Raw genomic sequence first — 11,819 nt, forward strand, 5'->3', positions numbered from 1 at the left:
GGCCAAAAACTACACACTGAGTTGCACAAAGAGCCAGGACACTTGGAAGATTTATATTAAATGGCTCTTTCCCCATGGTTTCACCAAAAATCCAAGGATTGACTCTTCATTCTGTAGACCTGAAAACTTTGGCCCCAGGTAGCCCCTGAAGCAAGGAGATGGAATCAGCCCAAACAAATCTGCCTGGAGGAAAGGAGTGGTTCCCCAAAAGCTTGAAGGTATTTTCCAACAAAGAGAATGGACATTCTCCTCAATCCATTATTCTCTTTGCTTCCCACAGTACCTTATAGAACAGGACTTATCAGTTCTATTTCCCAAGGTGGGAAAGAGGCTTGGCTATAGCAACTTGTTCAAGGCAAGACTCCCAACCTCTCTAGGTCATAACACACTGAAAACATGTGCATGGCACACTTGGGTGAATTAATATTACCTGCCTAGGAGGCAATCTTTCCTAATACTTGTGCAATTAATTCCTGGTCCTGTCTGGCAACTCTAGGTTTGAGGGATCCATTTCTTTCCATCCTTTAACATATTTGTGGCAGCTGTGAGTGAGACACATCAGTTGGGAAACATTGGTTTAAACCACAGCCTGGGGCTTCCCTGATGACTCAAGACTGTAAAGAATCCACCTGCCAATGCAGCAGACCCAGGTTCAATCATTGGGTCAGGAAGATCCCCTGGAGAAGGGAACAGCAACCCACTACAGTATTCTTGCTTGGAGAATCCCATGGACAGAAAAGCTTGGCAGGCTACTGTCCACGGGGTCACAAAGGATTGAACATGACTGAGTGATTATCACTTTCACACAGTCCACCTGAGCTTTCTGTCCCACCATACCCACCTCCCTTGATGACCCAACCTCAGCAGTACAGGAAATCCCAACTAAACAGAGCACCTTTATGGTGAGCACCACTCCTCCTTCATCCCTTCTCCTTAGGAGTTCAAACCCGGGACTGAGATAACATCTAACTCAACTTTATGTGGCACATCCAAAATGTCCATATGACACGGTGCACTACAACAAAGACATGGACTTTATTTAGGCACAGATACATTTTCCAACAAGGTAGGAAGGGATTTAAAATTACAACTTCCTGGGGCAACTGCTTCCAGTGTACTTCTGAAAGGAAGGTGGGAAGTGGGGTGGGGGACTGGGTCACAAGCATTAAGGCACAAGAAGTTCACCAATGAGGAACTAAGCAGGAAGAAAAGAGAAAACAGGAGGCCTTGGAGGAAGAAGAAAAAGAGGAAAGCGGAAGGGTCCTTGAGGAAGGTGAATGAGGAGGAGGAGAAAGAAGAGGAAGGAAGGAGGAGGCAGCTTAGGAGGAAGTTGGCCTCAGATCATATACAAGGTTGACTATGTCAGATATCTCTAGGCCTGGGTTGGTTCAGCTGGGCCTGCTCCAGAGGAAGAAATTGCAGCGGGAAGAGGGGTCAGTGGGAGGACCCTGGGGCCTGGCACACATATAGAAGTGGCGGCCCAGGTTGGGTCCTGGCTTCTTTACAGTTCGCATTACACATGGCTCCCTGTGTCCCCCACAGAGGGGCATGGGCGAGGGCCCCCCAAGCAGAGACTTCCAGAATGAGGTCCGTATCTCCTTTTCATCCTTGGCCTCTGAAGCCTTGGCCTGCCCCTCCACCACATTGGCCACCATGTCTTCTTCTGAGGTCTTTGGGGTCACAAAGGTGCCCAGGCTAGGAAGATCCAAGTTAGAAGTTTGGGGGCGACTGGAGGATGGCTGGAAGTAGCTCATCAGGTTTTTTTGGCCTCTACTGGAGCCAGTTTTACTTGGCCGGGACCTAGTTGAGCGCACACGGGCTTTGTTTTGACGCATGTGTACCTGTGTTTGATTGCTGGGTTGTAGTGCTGACTGCTTGAACACAGGATCTTGTTTGAGGTGAACCAGGAATCGTAGGATCTTGAGTTGGGTACCTGCAAACTCGGGGAGGAAGCAGGTGCACAGAGGTGGGCACTGTTTTGCTGGCACAGAGGATACACTTAAGACTGCACCCACAGGGCAGTGGTCAGAGCCCATCACCTCAGGCAGCAAGAAGGAGGCCTGAAAGGTGTCTATGACCAGGGTCCTATCCCCCAAAACGTAGTCAAGCCGTGAGCCATAGTTCAAATGGCGGGCACCACTGACTGTTGACCAACAGGTGAAGGCCCCCTTCTGCTTTGGCTGGAAGCAGCGGTAGCTATCGATGAAGGGTCCCATGTGGGAGCCACTCTCGCACCCCAGGTTACTGAGCAAACCATCCATCCACTTGCGCCCTGGGTCCTCTTCAAAACATTCCTAGGGAAAAGGAAGGAGGACAAAGAAAGAGGCAGAACTAGATGCCTAGAACTATAAGGGACTAATTGCTTCATTTTACAGACAAGAAAATGTGGCTGTTCCAAAGAAGAATGCTCAAGGTCATACAGTCCGGAACTGGTAGAGCTGGGATTCACTTTGCATCCTTAGTGATTTAAAAGCTCATGCTTCTTTTTACTTCTGCATCAAGCTACATCTACCTTGCACTGGGCCATAAACCCCGGGCCTGAAAGCTTCCTGTTGGTTAATCAAAGCAATTCTCAGAATTGCTCACCAAGAGAATAGAAAATAAGATGTTTAGAATGGTTACCTCCACGAAGTTGGGCTAAAGTTAGGAGTTAAGACTGTTGTCTTTTCATGTAAACCCTTTAGTACTATTTTGGTATTTGAGGGGCTCAAGGGATTCACATCTGAATACTTCCTTTGGTTCTGATTCTTAATTCATCATTCACCCAATCCACTCACTCACCCATTCAATGCAACAAATGTTCAAAGAACACTGATTATGTGCCGGATGTGATATGAGTGACAAAGTGGGACCCTGATCTAGTCTTGGGGACCAACAAGGCTTTCTTTCAGCAAGTAATCTGGAGCTGAGAAGTGAAGATTGAGCAAGAATAACCCAGACAGAAGGTGTTACAAATTGAGAGAACAACTTATGCAATGGGCCTGTGGAGGGAGGGAACAGCGTACCCAGAAGACTGCGGGGCAATGAGACTGTGGGCCAGAGTACCAATAGGAGATGACTATCATAGTCCACATAAGCAAGATATGATGGTCACTTAGACTAGGGTGGTGCCAGAGGAGACAAAATGAAATTAAGAGATGATTTGGAGCTAGAATCAACAGTACTCACTGGCCAATTGAATGGGAAAAGGGAGGGTAGAGAAGGACAATACTAACACGATTCCCTGGCTTCTGGTTGGAGCAACCAAGAGGATGGATGGTACCATTTAGGGAGGATGAGACTAGAATAGTTGGTCTTGTGGGAAGTGGACATATTCTGCTATTTTGGAAAGATTGTGTTTGTCATGTCATCTGGTACTATTCTTTTCTGGGGGGAAAAAAACACATGAAGTGCACTCAAGAGATCTAGGATATTTCTGAACTAAGAAGAGAACAAATAAAGGTGTATGACACTATCACAGGAAGCAGGAAGAACAGATTATAAGTAAATACCCAATGAGGAATAATGTAGGGAGGACTGACGGCTTTCAGTTTGTAACGTACACTTCCTTCCCCACCATGACCATCACCAGTCTCTAATTATCTCATTTCTGCTCATTTTCCCCATTGGGAGACACATCTATGTCCTGTGGCTCTTCTGCAAACTAATCAAGGAATCTTCCTACAGCCTCTTCTTTGAGGCAAGCGACTTGAAGATTCTAGCACAGTGGTTCTCAACACTAAATATTCAATAAAATCAGCCTGGGAGTTTTTAAAACATACTGCTACCCTGGCCTCACACCCAATAGATTCTGACTTAATTGGTCTAGGGTTGCATCAAGGTATTGATATTTTTATAAAGTTACTTATTCTAATGTGCTTTCAGGGGTTGAGAATCATTGGCCTAGAGGGACTCAGAGATGAGGGGTTCATACAAGACAAGAAGACAGAAGGGAAGGGATGCCCACCAATTCAGAGGACAGTGAGAAAAGCCAAAATGAGAACTTTTGCAATGGACAGAGAGGAGAAAACCTGGGTGGAGTGGATGGAGTGTGAAGGGGTGCTGAGGATTGGAATAAAGGACTGAGCAGAGACAAGGAAGAGCCTTGAATGCCAGGCCTGGGTGTTTTCTTGGCATGTCTGCAAGGTAACTGGGAGGTATTGAAGATTCGTGAGCAGGAAACTTAGTCTATTAGGGAAATGATTCAGATAATGTGGAGTTTGAGGCCCTCAAAATCTGACTGGAACTCTCTAGCCCCATCCTCTGCTACTCAACTTCCTTCCCTGTCATCCCCTAATAAGAAGGGGACTTGTAGTTCCTAATGCACACCAGTCAAATTCTCACCTTGCAGCCTTTGCTCATCATGCCAGAATGATTTGCTCTCAACTCCACCCCCAAGTTCTTTTCTACTCATCTTTTAAGACTCAGCCATTTTTGTAATTAGCCTCCAACTAATAAAAATAAATGGAAAAAAAAAGACTCAGCCATTTTAAGATACCTCCCCTGAAGTCCAGACACCATTCTATAGTTGACTCGTCATGTGTCCATAGCCAACTACCATGCTGAGAGCTCTGGGGGGCCAACAGTCAGAACTGACTGATAAATGAGTCCACAGCATAATCCTCAGTGCCTTGAGAACAGAATTTCAAACTAAGCTCTGCTTTTCCATGAAGGAAGCTTGCCACTGGGCCAAAAAACAGCACTGATTGGCTGAACAGAATCAGTCAGGAGTGAGGTCAAAGGCCTAAAGGGAACCTTACCAGGTTGACTGCATCCCAGTGGTCAATGGGGCGGTGAGCTGTATTCAGATCACCCAGAATGATAACATGGCTGAAAAACATAAAATGAATGTCAAGAAAGGGAAGCAACAGTCCTGGCCCATCTACTGTCTCCAGGGCCCAAGATCTGCCACCTGCCACATAGATGCGCAGGTGGGATCCAACAGCAACGCATAGTAGTCTACCTCTCCAATTTCACTATAGCCTTGATGCCTTTTACAAATGTCCAACCCAATTCTGATCTCCAAAGGTAACACTGTTTCTTGTTTGACATGATTGTCTCACTGATCTCTACCCAATGACATCTTTCTGATCCTTCAAAGATGAGCTCAGGTACCATTCCCTCTAGGAAGCATCTCTTGATTATTCCAACCCAACCTCACTTTCCTGTCCTTCTCTGGGACAAGACTTTTCATTTGTTCTAAGTATGTTACCTTCCTCTTATTTCACCCTTAAAACTTCACTGAGGTAGGGGTTCATATAGGGCTTCTCTGGTAGCTCAGCTGGTAAATAACCCGCCTGCAATGCAGGAGACCCCGGTTCGATTCCTGGGTCAAGAAGATCCACTGGAGAAGGGATAGGCTACCCACTCTAGTATTCTTGGGCTTCCCTGGTGGCTCAGGAGGTAAAGAATCTGCCTGCAATGCGGGAGACCTGGGTTCGATCCCTGGGTTGGGAAGATCCCCTGGAGAAGGGAACAGCCACCCACTCCAGTATTCTGACCTGGAGAATTCCATGGATTGTATAGCCCATGGGGTAGCAAAGAGAATGACATGACTGAGTGACTTTCACTTTCAGGGTTTCATATACTTATTTTACAAAAGAAAAAACAGAGGTGGGACTAGCTTTGGGGCTCTTAGTGAATAAAAGGAGAAGCCAGGATATGTGACCAGAGGTATTTGAGTACAAAACTCATATCTGTATCACTTTACTTGGTCCTCACAAGCTCTTAAATAGCAGAGCCTATTCCCTTGGGCATGCTGATGTCTACAACTAGGCTATGAATGAATTCAAAATACAAAGATCCCACATCCCCTCCCAATGGGTCCTGACACAGGACTGGGCACCCAGGACAAGCTCAAGGAAGCCTTGCTGCACAGGCTTGCAGTACCTGCCAGCTGCCAGGAGAGCTTCTGCTCGGATCTGCAGCAAGCGATAGAAGCGCATCTTAAAGGCAAGTCGCTCAGGCTTCCCAGGGTCCGCATGGGGGCAGTACACGTTGATTAGGGTCAAGGTCTTCTCCTTCCCTTCCCATGTGCTGGTAAGAAGAGAACCAACCCATCAAAAAGGGATCACTTGCAAGCCACCCTTCCCCTTCCCACACCATGTGACTTCCACTCAATGGTTGTCTATGGGATGGAAATAAAGGAAAGGGATAGAGAAATATGAATGAGCTGGCATACACAGAACTTGAGGATCGACTATACCTATGATGACACACAGGTAAACCAGGTAATGGTGCTGCCATTCACAGACAGGACACAGAAGGAGAGCAATCTAGGGCAGTAAGTACAAGGTTGGCTAACTTGCTTTTGAGGCACCTGTGGTAATAAAAGAGTTAGGCCTCCCAACCAGGATCCCTCCCACCTCAGCCCCAAGTAGAGATAGAGAACTCAAAGCTCAGAGAAGAATATGATTTGTTCAGGGTCACAAACTAGGTAGCTTAGCCAGGACTAAAGTCCAGGAATAGCAAGTTTAGGAAGTTTTCCAATGGTGAATGTAGGTTTATAAGGCAAGCCTTAGAACCACCACATTCACAGAGTTGAACTAGCAATGATGGGTGACAGGGGGATGTGGACTATTACCAGATCTTGTGTTGTGTGAGGAGGGCCCGGCCCTCACTATCCAGAGCTCGAAGCTCCTCTTGGGTGAAGTCATCCATGTTTCCATAGCAACCCACATCCCCATTCTGAGTGGCAAGCAGGCCACTCAGGCCTTCTTCAGCAGCCACTGGGGTAGCACTGTCCTTACAGAAAGTGGCTACACCTGGAGACAGAGAGGGTACTGGTGACTGAGCAGGCCTGGCAGTCAACAGCCTGTTGCACAACCTATTGCCCCTGCACAGGTCACATGCTCATCTTCATCAAGCATAGCTCTCTTGATGACTCTCCCAACTAAAGGGCCATGGATACCTGGGGCAAGTCTACTCAAACCCTGGGTCTCAGTTCCTTCATCTTGAAAAGATATAGATTAATTAACAGCTAATATTCTAAGTGCTTTACATGGTAGCTGCTCAGAAAATGCTAGCTATTATTATTATCATATGAACTAACAAGTTCAGTTCTTGCAACAGCCCTAAGAAGTACACATTATCCTCCTTTTCCAAGTGAGGAACTTTAAGCATAAAAAAGTTAAATAGCTAGCCAGAGGGTACACAGCTAGAAGTGAGCTAGGATTCAAACTCAGGCAGTCAGAATCCAGAGTTCATGTAACTAACCACCACTATTGTGCTCTTGCAATCCAATATTATACAAAAAAAAAAAAATCCTTCATATCATCTGATGTGGCTTTAGCTCTGTAGACAAAAAGCCTACATTCCTTACTGCCTTCTCATTAAATATTGAAAACCCTTTTCCACCTGCCCTCATCACTTTAAAGTCCCCAGAAAGACCAAATTACCAGAATAGCCACTGCGGTTGCGGCTGAAGCTGAAATAGGAGTTGTAGCCCTCAATGATAGCCAGGGGCTCTGTCAGCACATCCCCTGGGGGAAAAAAGATGTAAGATTACATCAGAGATAAAACTAGAAAGACCTGGAATTATAGCTGTAGGCTAATGCCTTGCACACATCAGAGTCAGGGTGGGAAGGGAAAATTAACTATCTATGATTAGAGAAGTTAGAAAGGTGGGGACGATAGAGGAAACTGATACCAGAATTACAAGAAACGGGAAGACTACCTAATGGGAGGTGAAGAATTAGGTGGGAAAAGGCTAGGTAACTGGAGGAAGTTGGGGGTGAGAAATGGTTATATGGGAGAGAAGACTGGGAATCTGAGCAGGAGGTAGGAGAGAGAGGGAATTGGAAGATCTGAACAGAGAATGCAGGGAAAATAAGTAACCGGTCTTAGAGGTGGTGGGTGGGAGAGGGAAGGAATCAGGGGATTGAGCTGTGGGGCAGGGGGGTGGAGGCGTTGTGTGTGCAGCGAATTACCAGACTCTAAGCTTGGGGGTGGACATGAAGTAGGAATGAGAGGCTCTCTGGAGAAGGAAATGGCAACCTACTACAGTATGCTTGCCTGGAGAATCCCTTGGACAGAGGAGCCTGGGGCTACAGTCCATGGGGTTGCAGAGAGTCAGACAGGACTTAGCAACTGAGCACTAAGCTGAGGAGGAGACAGGGGGTAGAGATAAGGGGGTCTGGGGACTTTAGATAGAAGTTTAAAAGGGGGGAAATTAGGGAGTCTAAACTGGGGACAAAGATGGGGTGGGAATTAAAGGATATAGACTGGGGGCAGAAAAGGGAAATTGGGGAAATCTGATTTGGGAGTGGGAGATGGAAAGTGTGTAGGGGGAGCAAATTCTGGGGACTTAGCTGGGGTAGGAGAATGAGTAGAAATCGGGATGTGAAACAAGATGCAAATTGCAAAGGGGAGAGAATTATGATTTCGCTGAGGCCAGGAGATGATGTGGGAATTAGGAGATCTAGCTAGAGCATGAAACACAGAGGGGAGATAGGGATTCTGAATTGGCTCTAAGGGGAGGATTCTAAGAATAGAGAAATGGAAAAGTGAAGTAAATGGAGCAGGGGGCAAAAGTTAGCAGAAAGGAGAAAGTATGGTAGGGGGTCCTAAATTCTTGAGCGCTCACTGGTTACTTTGGTCTCCTGAAGACAGACGATGTCTGCATCCAGCTTTTCCAAAATGCGCCCCATAGCCATGGCGGTGCAGCTGCTGGGCTCCTCGTATCTCGCCCCTTGCAAGGGGCTCCGGATCCCATTGATGTTCCAGCTCACCAAGCGCAACATGTCGACAGTTAATTACAATGCCTTTGAGCCCGCGCCCAACGCAGGCGCTAGGGGAAAAACTGGAAACTCCTAAGTCCGACAGGCCTGGAACTCCCGCGCGCGCGAGCATTTGCGCAGGCTTTCTAGCGGTCGGACGTACGTGGGGCGGGACTTCAAACTCCTCAGTTTTCATTGGTAGGAGGAGCGGAAGCTGATGGGGAAGGTACGGTCGGTCTCCCCTAGGGGAAATGAATAGTGAGAGAAAGGTCACGGGTTGGGCTTCTCCTACCACCCAACACTGGCTCGCGTGCCTGAGTCTAATTGCGTTTCTACTCTGCTCAAAAGTCCCTTTGGTGCTTTCGATTGCTTACAAATGAGATTTCACCATTATTCAAGTGGCAGAGCCTTAAGCGGAACCGTGCAGCAAGCGGAACCACGCAGCGACCAAAACCCCGCCCCTAGTGTTCAGACCTCACCCCCTGGGTACCCGGAAGGCTTTGACATGGGGAGCTGGGAGTGTCTGGTATAACCCAGTGTGTAAACCCGGAAGCCAGACTGAGCAAAGGGAGCTTTGTGGCTGGAGGCCGGAGCAGTATAGAAAGGCTCTAGGTTTTGGAAATTAAGCACTTGTTGGTAATTGTCTGCAATTACTTTCTCCCAGTCTATAGGTTGTCTTTTCTTTTTGTTTATGGTTTCGTTTGTTATGCAAAAGCATTTAAGTTGGATTAGGTCCCATTTGTTTATTTATTTCTTTTGTCTTTGAAGACTGATAAAAGAATATATTATCAGGATTTATGTCAGAGAATGTTTTGCCTGTATTCTCTTCTAGGAGATTTATTATGTCATGTCTTATATTTAACTCTGTAAGCCATTTTGAATTTATTTTTGTGTATGGTATAATAGAGTGTCCTAACTTCATTTATTTACATGAGGTTGTCCAACTTTCCCAGCACCACTTGCTAAAGAGACTGTCTTTTTTCCACTGTATGGTCTTGCCCCCTTTGTCCAAAAGTAATTGAAAGTAAACATGTTAAGACAGAAATATAGACCAGTGGAGCAAGGTAGAAAACCCAGAGATAAACCCATACACCTATGAGCACCTTATCTTTGACGAAGGAGGCAAGAATACACAATGGAGTGAAGACAGTCTCTTCAATAAGTGGTGCTGGGAAAATGGACAGCTAACTGTAAAAGAATGAAGTTAGAACACTTCCTAACACCATCACAAAAATAAACTTAAAATGGATTAAAGACCTAAATGTAAGGCCTGAAACTGTAAAACTCTTAAGGAAAACATAGGCAGAACTCTCTTGGACATAAATCACAGCAAGATCTTCTATGACCCAGCTCCTAGAGTAATGGAAGTAAAAGCAAAAATAAACAAATGGAACCCAATTAAACTTAAAAACTTTTGCAAAGCAAACCATAAACAACATGAAAAGACAACCCTCAGAGTGGGAGAAAATAATAGCAAATGAAACAACTGACAAAGGATTAATCTCCAAAATAAGCAAGTGACTCATGCAGTTCAATATCAGAAAGACAAACAACCCAATCAAAAAATGGGCAGAAAACCTAAACATACAGTTTTTCAAAGACATACAGATGGCTAATAAATACATGAGAAAATACTCAACATCACTTATTATTAGAGAAATGCAAGTCAAAACTAGAATGAGGTGTCACCTTATACTGGTCAGAATGGCCATCATAAAAAAAATCTACAAACAATAAATACTAGAGAGGGTGTGAGAAAGGGGAGCCCTCCTGTACTGTTGGTGGGAATGTAAGTTGATATAGCTTCTGTGGAGAACACAGGCTTCCCTCATAGATAAGTTTGTAAAGAATCCGCCTGCAATGCAGGAGACTTCCTGGGTCAGGAAGATCTGCCAGAGAAGGGATTGGCTACCCACTCCAGTATTCTTGGGCTTCCCTTGTGGTTCAGATGGTAAAGAATCCATCTGCAATGCAGGTGACCTGGGTTCAATCCCTGGGTTGGGAAGATCCTCTGGAGAAGGGAAAGGCTACCCACTTCAGTATTCTGGCCTGGAGAATGAGGTGTCACCTCATACTGATCAGAATGGCCATCATCAAAAAATTTGCAGACAATAAATGCTAGAGAGGGTGTGGAGAAAGGGGAACCCTCCTGCACTGTTGCTGGGAATGTAAATTGATACAACCTCTGTGGAGAACACTGGAGATTTCTTTAAAAACTAGGAATAAAGCTGCCATATGACCCAGCAATCCTGATACTGGGCATATACCCTGAGAAAACCACAATTTTAAAAGACACATGTATCCCAATGTTCATTGCAGCACTATTTACAATAACTAAGACATGGGAGCAACATAGATGTCCATCAACAGATAAAGAAATTGTGGTTCATATATACAGTGAAATTGTGTGTTTGGTGGGGGGTTGGGTGGGTGTGTGAGCAAATGCCTGCTCAGTTGTGTCCAACTCTTTGTGACCCCATGGACTGTGGCCCTCCAGGCTCCTCCATCCATGGGATTTTCCAGGCAAGAGTATTGGAATGGATTGCTATTTCCTTTTCCAGAGGATCTTCCCGACCCAGGGATCGAACCCAGGTCTCCCACATTGTAGGCAGACATTTAACCATCTGAGCTACCAGAAAAGTCTATGCTATGTATATTTTACCATAATTAAAAATAATAATAAAAGGAATGAGGACCTTCACCTCTTCCTAGTTCCAAAACATCACCTAAAGGGAAACACATACCCATTAAGCAATTAGTCCCTATGCCCTTCACCACGAGCACCTGGATGCCATCAATTTGCTTCCTGTCCCTGTGTGTTTATCTATTTTTGATTTTTCACATAAATGAAATCATTGAAAAATGTACTAAATCCCATTGAATCATACACTTTAAAATTGTTAATTTTGTGTTATGCAAATGGTACCTTTGGCTTCCTCAGTGACTCAGTGATGAAGAATTTACCTGCAGTGCAGGAGACATAGGAGACATGTATTTGATCCCTAGGTTGGGAAGATCTCCTGGAGGAGAGAGTGGCAACCCACTCCAGTATTCTTGCTGGGATAATCTCATGGACAGGGGAGGCTGGAAAGCTACAGGTCAAGGGGTCGCAAAGAGTCATGA

The 11,819-nt window shown here is 45.6% G+C and overlaps 1 protein-coding gene across 2 annotated transcripts; it reads right to left on the minus strand.

The window, feature by feature from the left end:
- Positions 1 to 1,016: 1,016 nt before the first annotated feature.
- Positions 1,017 to 8,836, minus strand: APEX2 (apurinic/apyrimidinic endodeoxyribonuclease 2). Of its 2 annotated transcripts, none has more exons than XM_065915193.1 (6): positions 8,571 to 8,836; positions 7,377 to 7,460; positions 6,563 to 6,743; positions 5,869 to 6,015; positions 4,740 to 4,809; positions 1,017 to 2,294 (listed from the first exon to the last, which is right to left on the minus strand). In XM_065915193.1, exons 1-6 carry the CDS (start codon positions 8,827 to 8,829, stop codon positions 1,389 to 1,391), a joined length of 1,647 nt encoding a protein of 548 aa, XP_065771265.1. In that variant the 5' UTR covers positions 8,830 to 8,836; the 3' UTR covers positions 1,017 to 1,388. The 2 variants fall into 2 exon arrangements, with proteins under 2 accessions (XP_065771265.1, XP_065771266.1); XM_065915194.1 differs by having other exon boundaries at positions 8,564 to 8,836.
- Positions 8,837 to 11,819: the final 2,983 nt, after the last annotated feature.

The sequence above is a fragment of the Muntiacus reevesi genome, chromosome X (assembly GCF_963930625.1).
Source record: "Muntiacus reevesi chromosome X, mMunRee1.1, whole genome shotgun sequence".
In the NCBI taxonomy this organism is placed as follows: domain Eukaryota; kingdom Metazoa; phylum Chordata; class Mammalia; order Artiodactyla; family Cervidae; genus Muntiacus; species Muntiacus reevesi.

Bases quoted from the DNA above. Each gene is read 5' to 3' on its own strand.
- APEX2 (XM_065915193.1), bottom strand. From the start codon at position 8,829: ATGCTCGCGCGCGCGGGAGTTCCAGGCCTGTCGGACTTAGGAGTTTCC. The intron at 7,461-8,570 runs GTAACCAGTGAG...TTTTTCCCCCAG, and splicing joins TCTGTCTTCAGGAGACCAAA to GGGATGTGCTGACAGAGCCC. The intron at 2,295-4,739 runs GTAAGGTTCCCT...CCTTTTCCCTAG, and splicing joins ACTGGGATGCAGTCAACCTG to GAATGTTTTGAAGAGGACCC.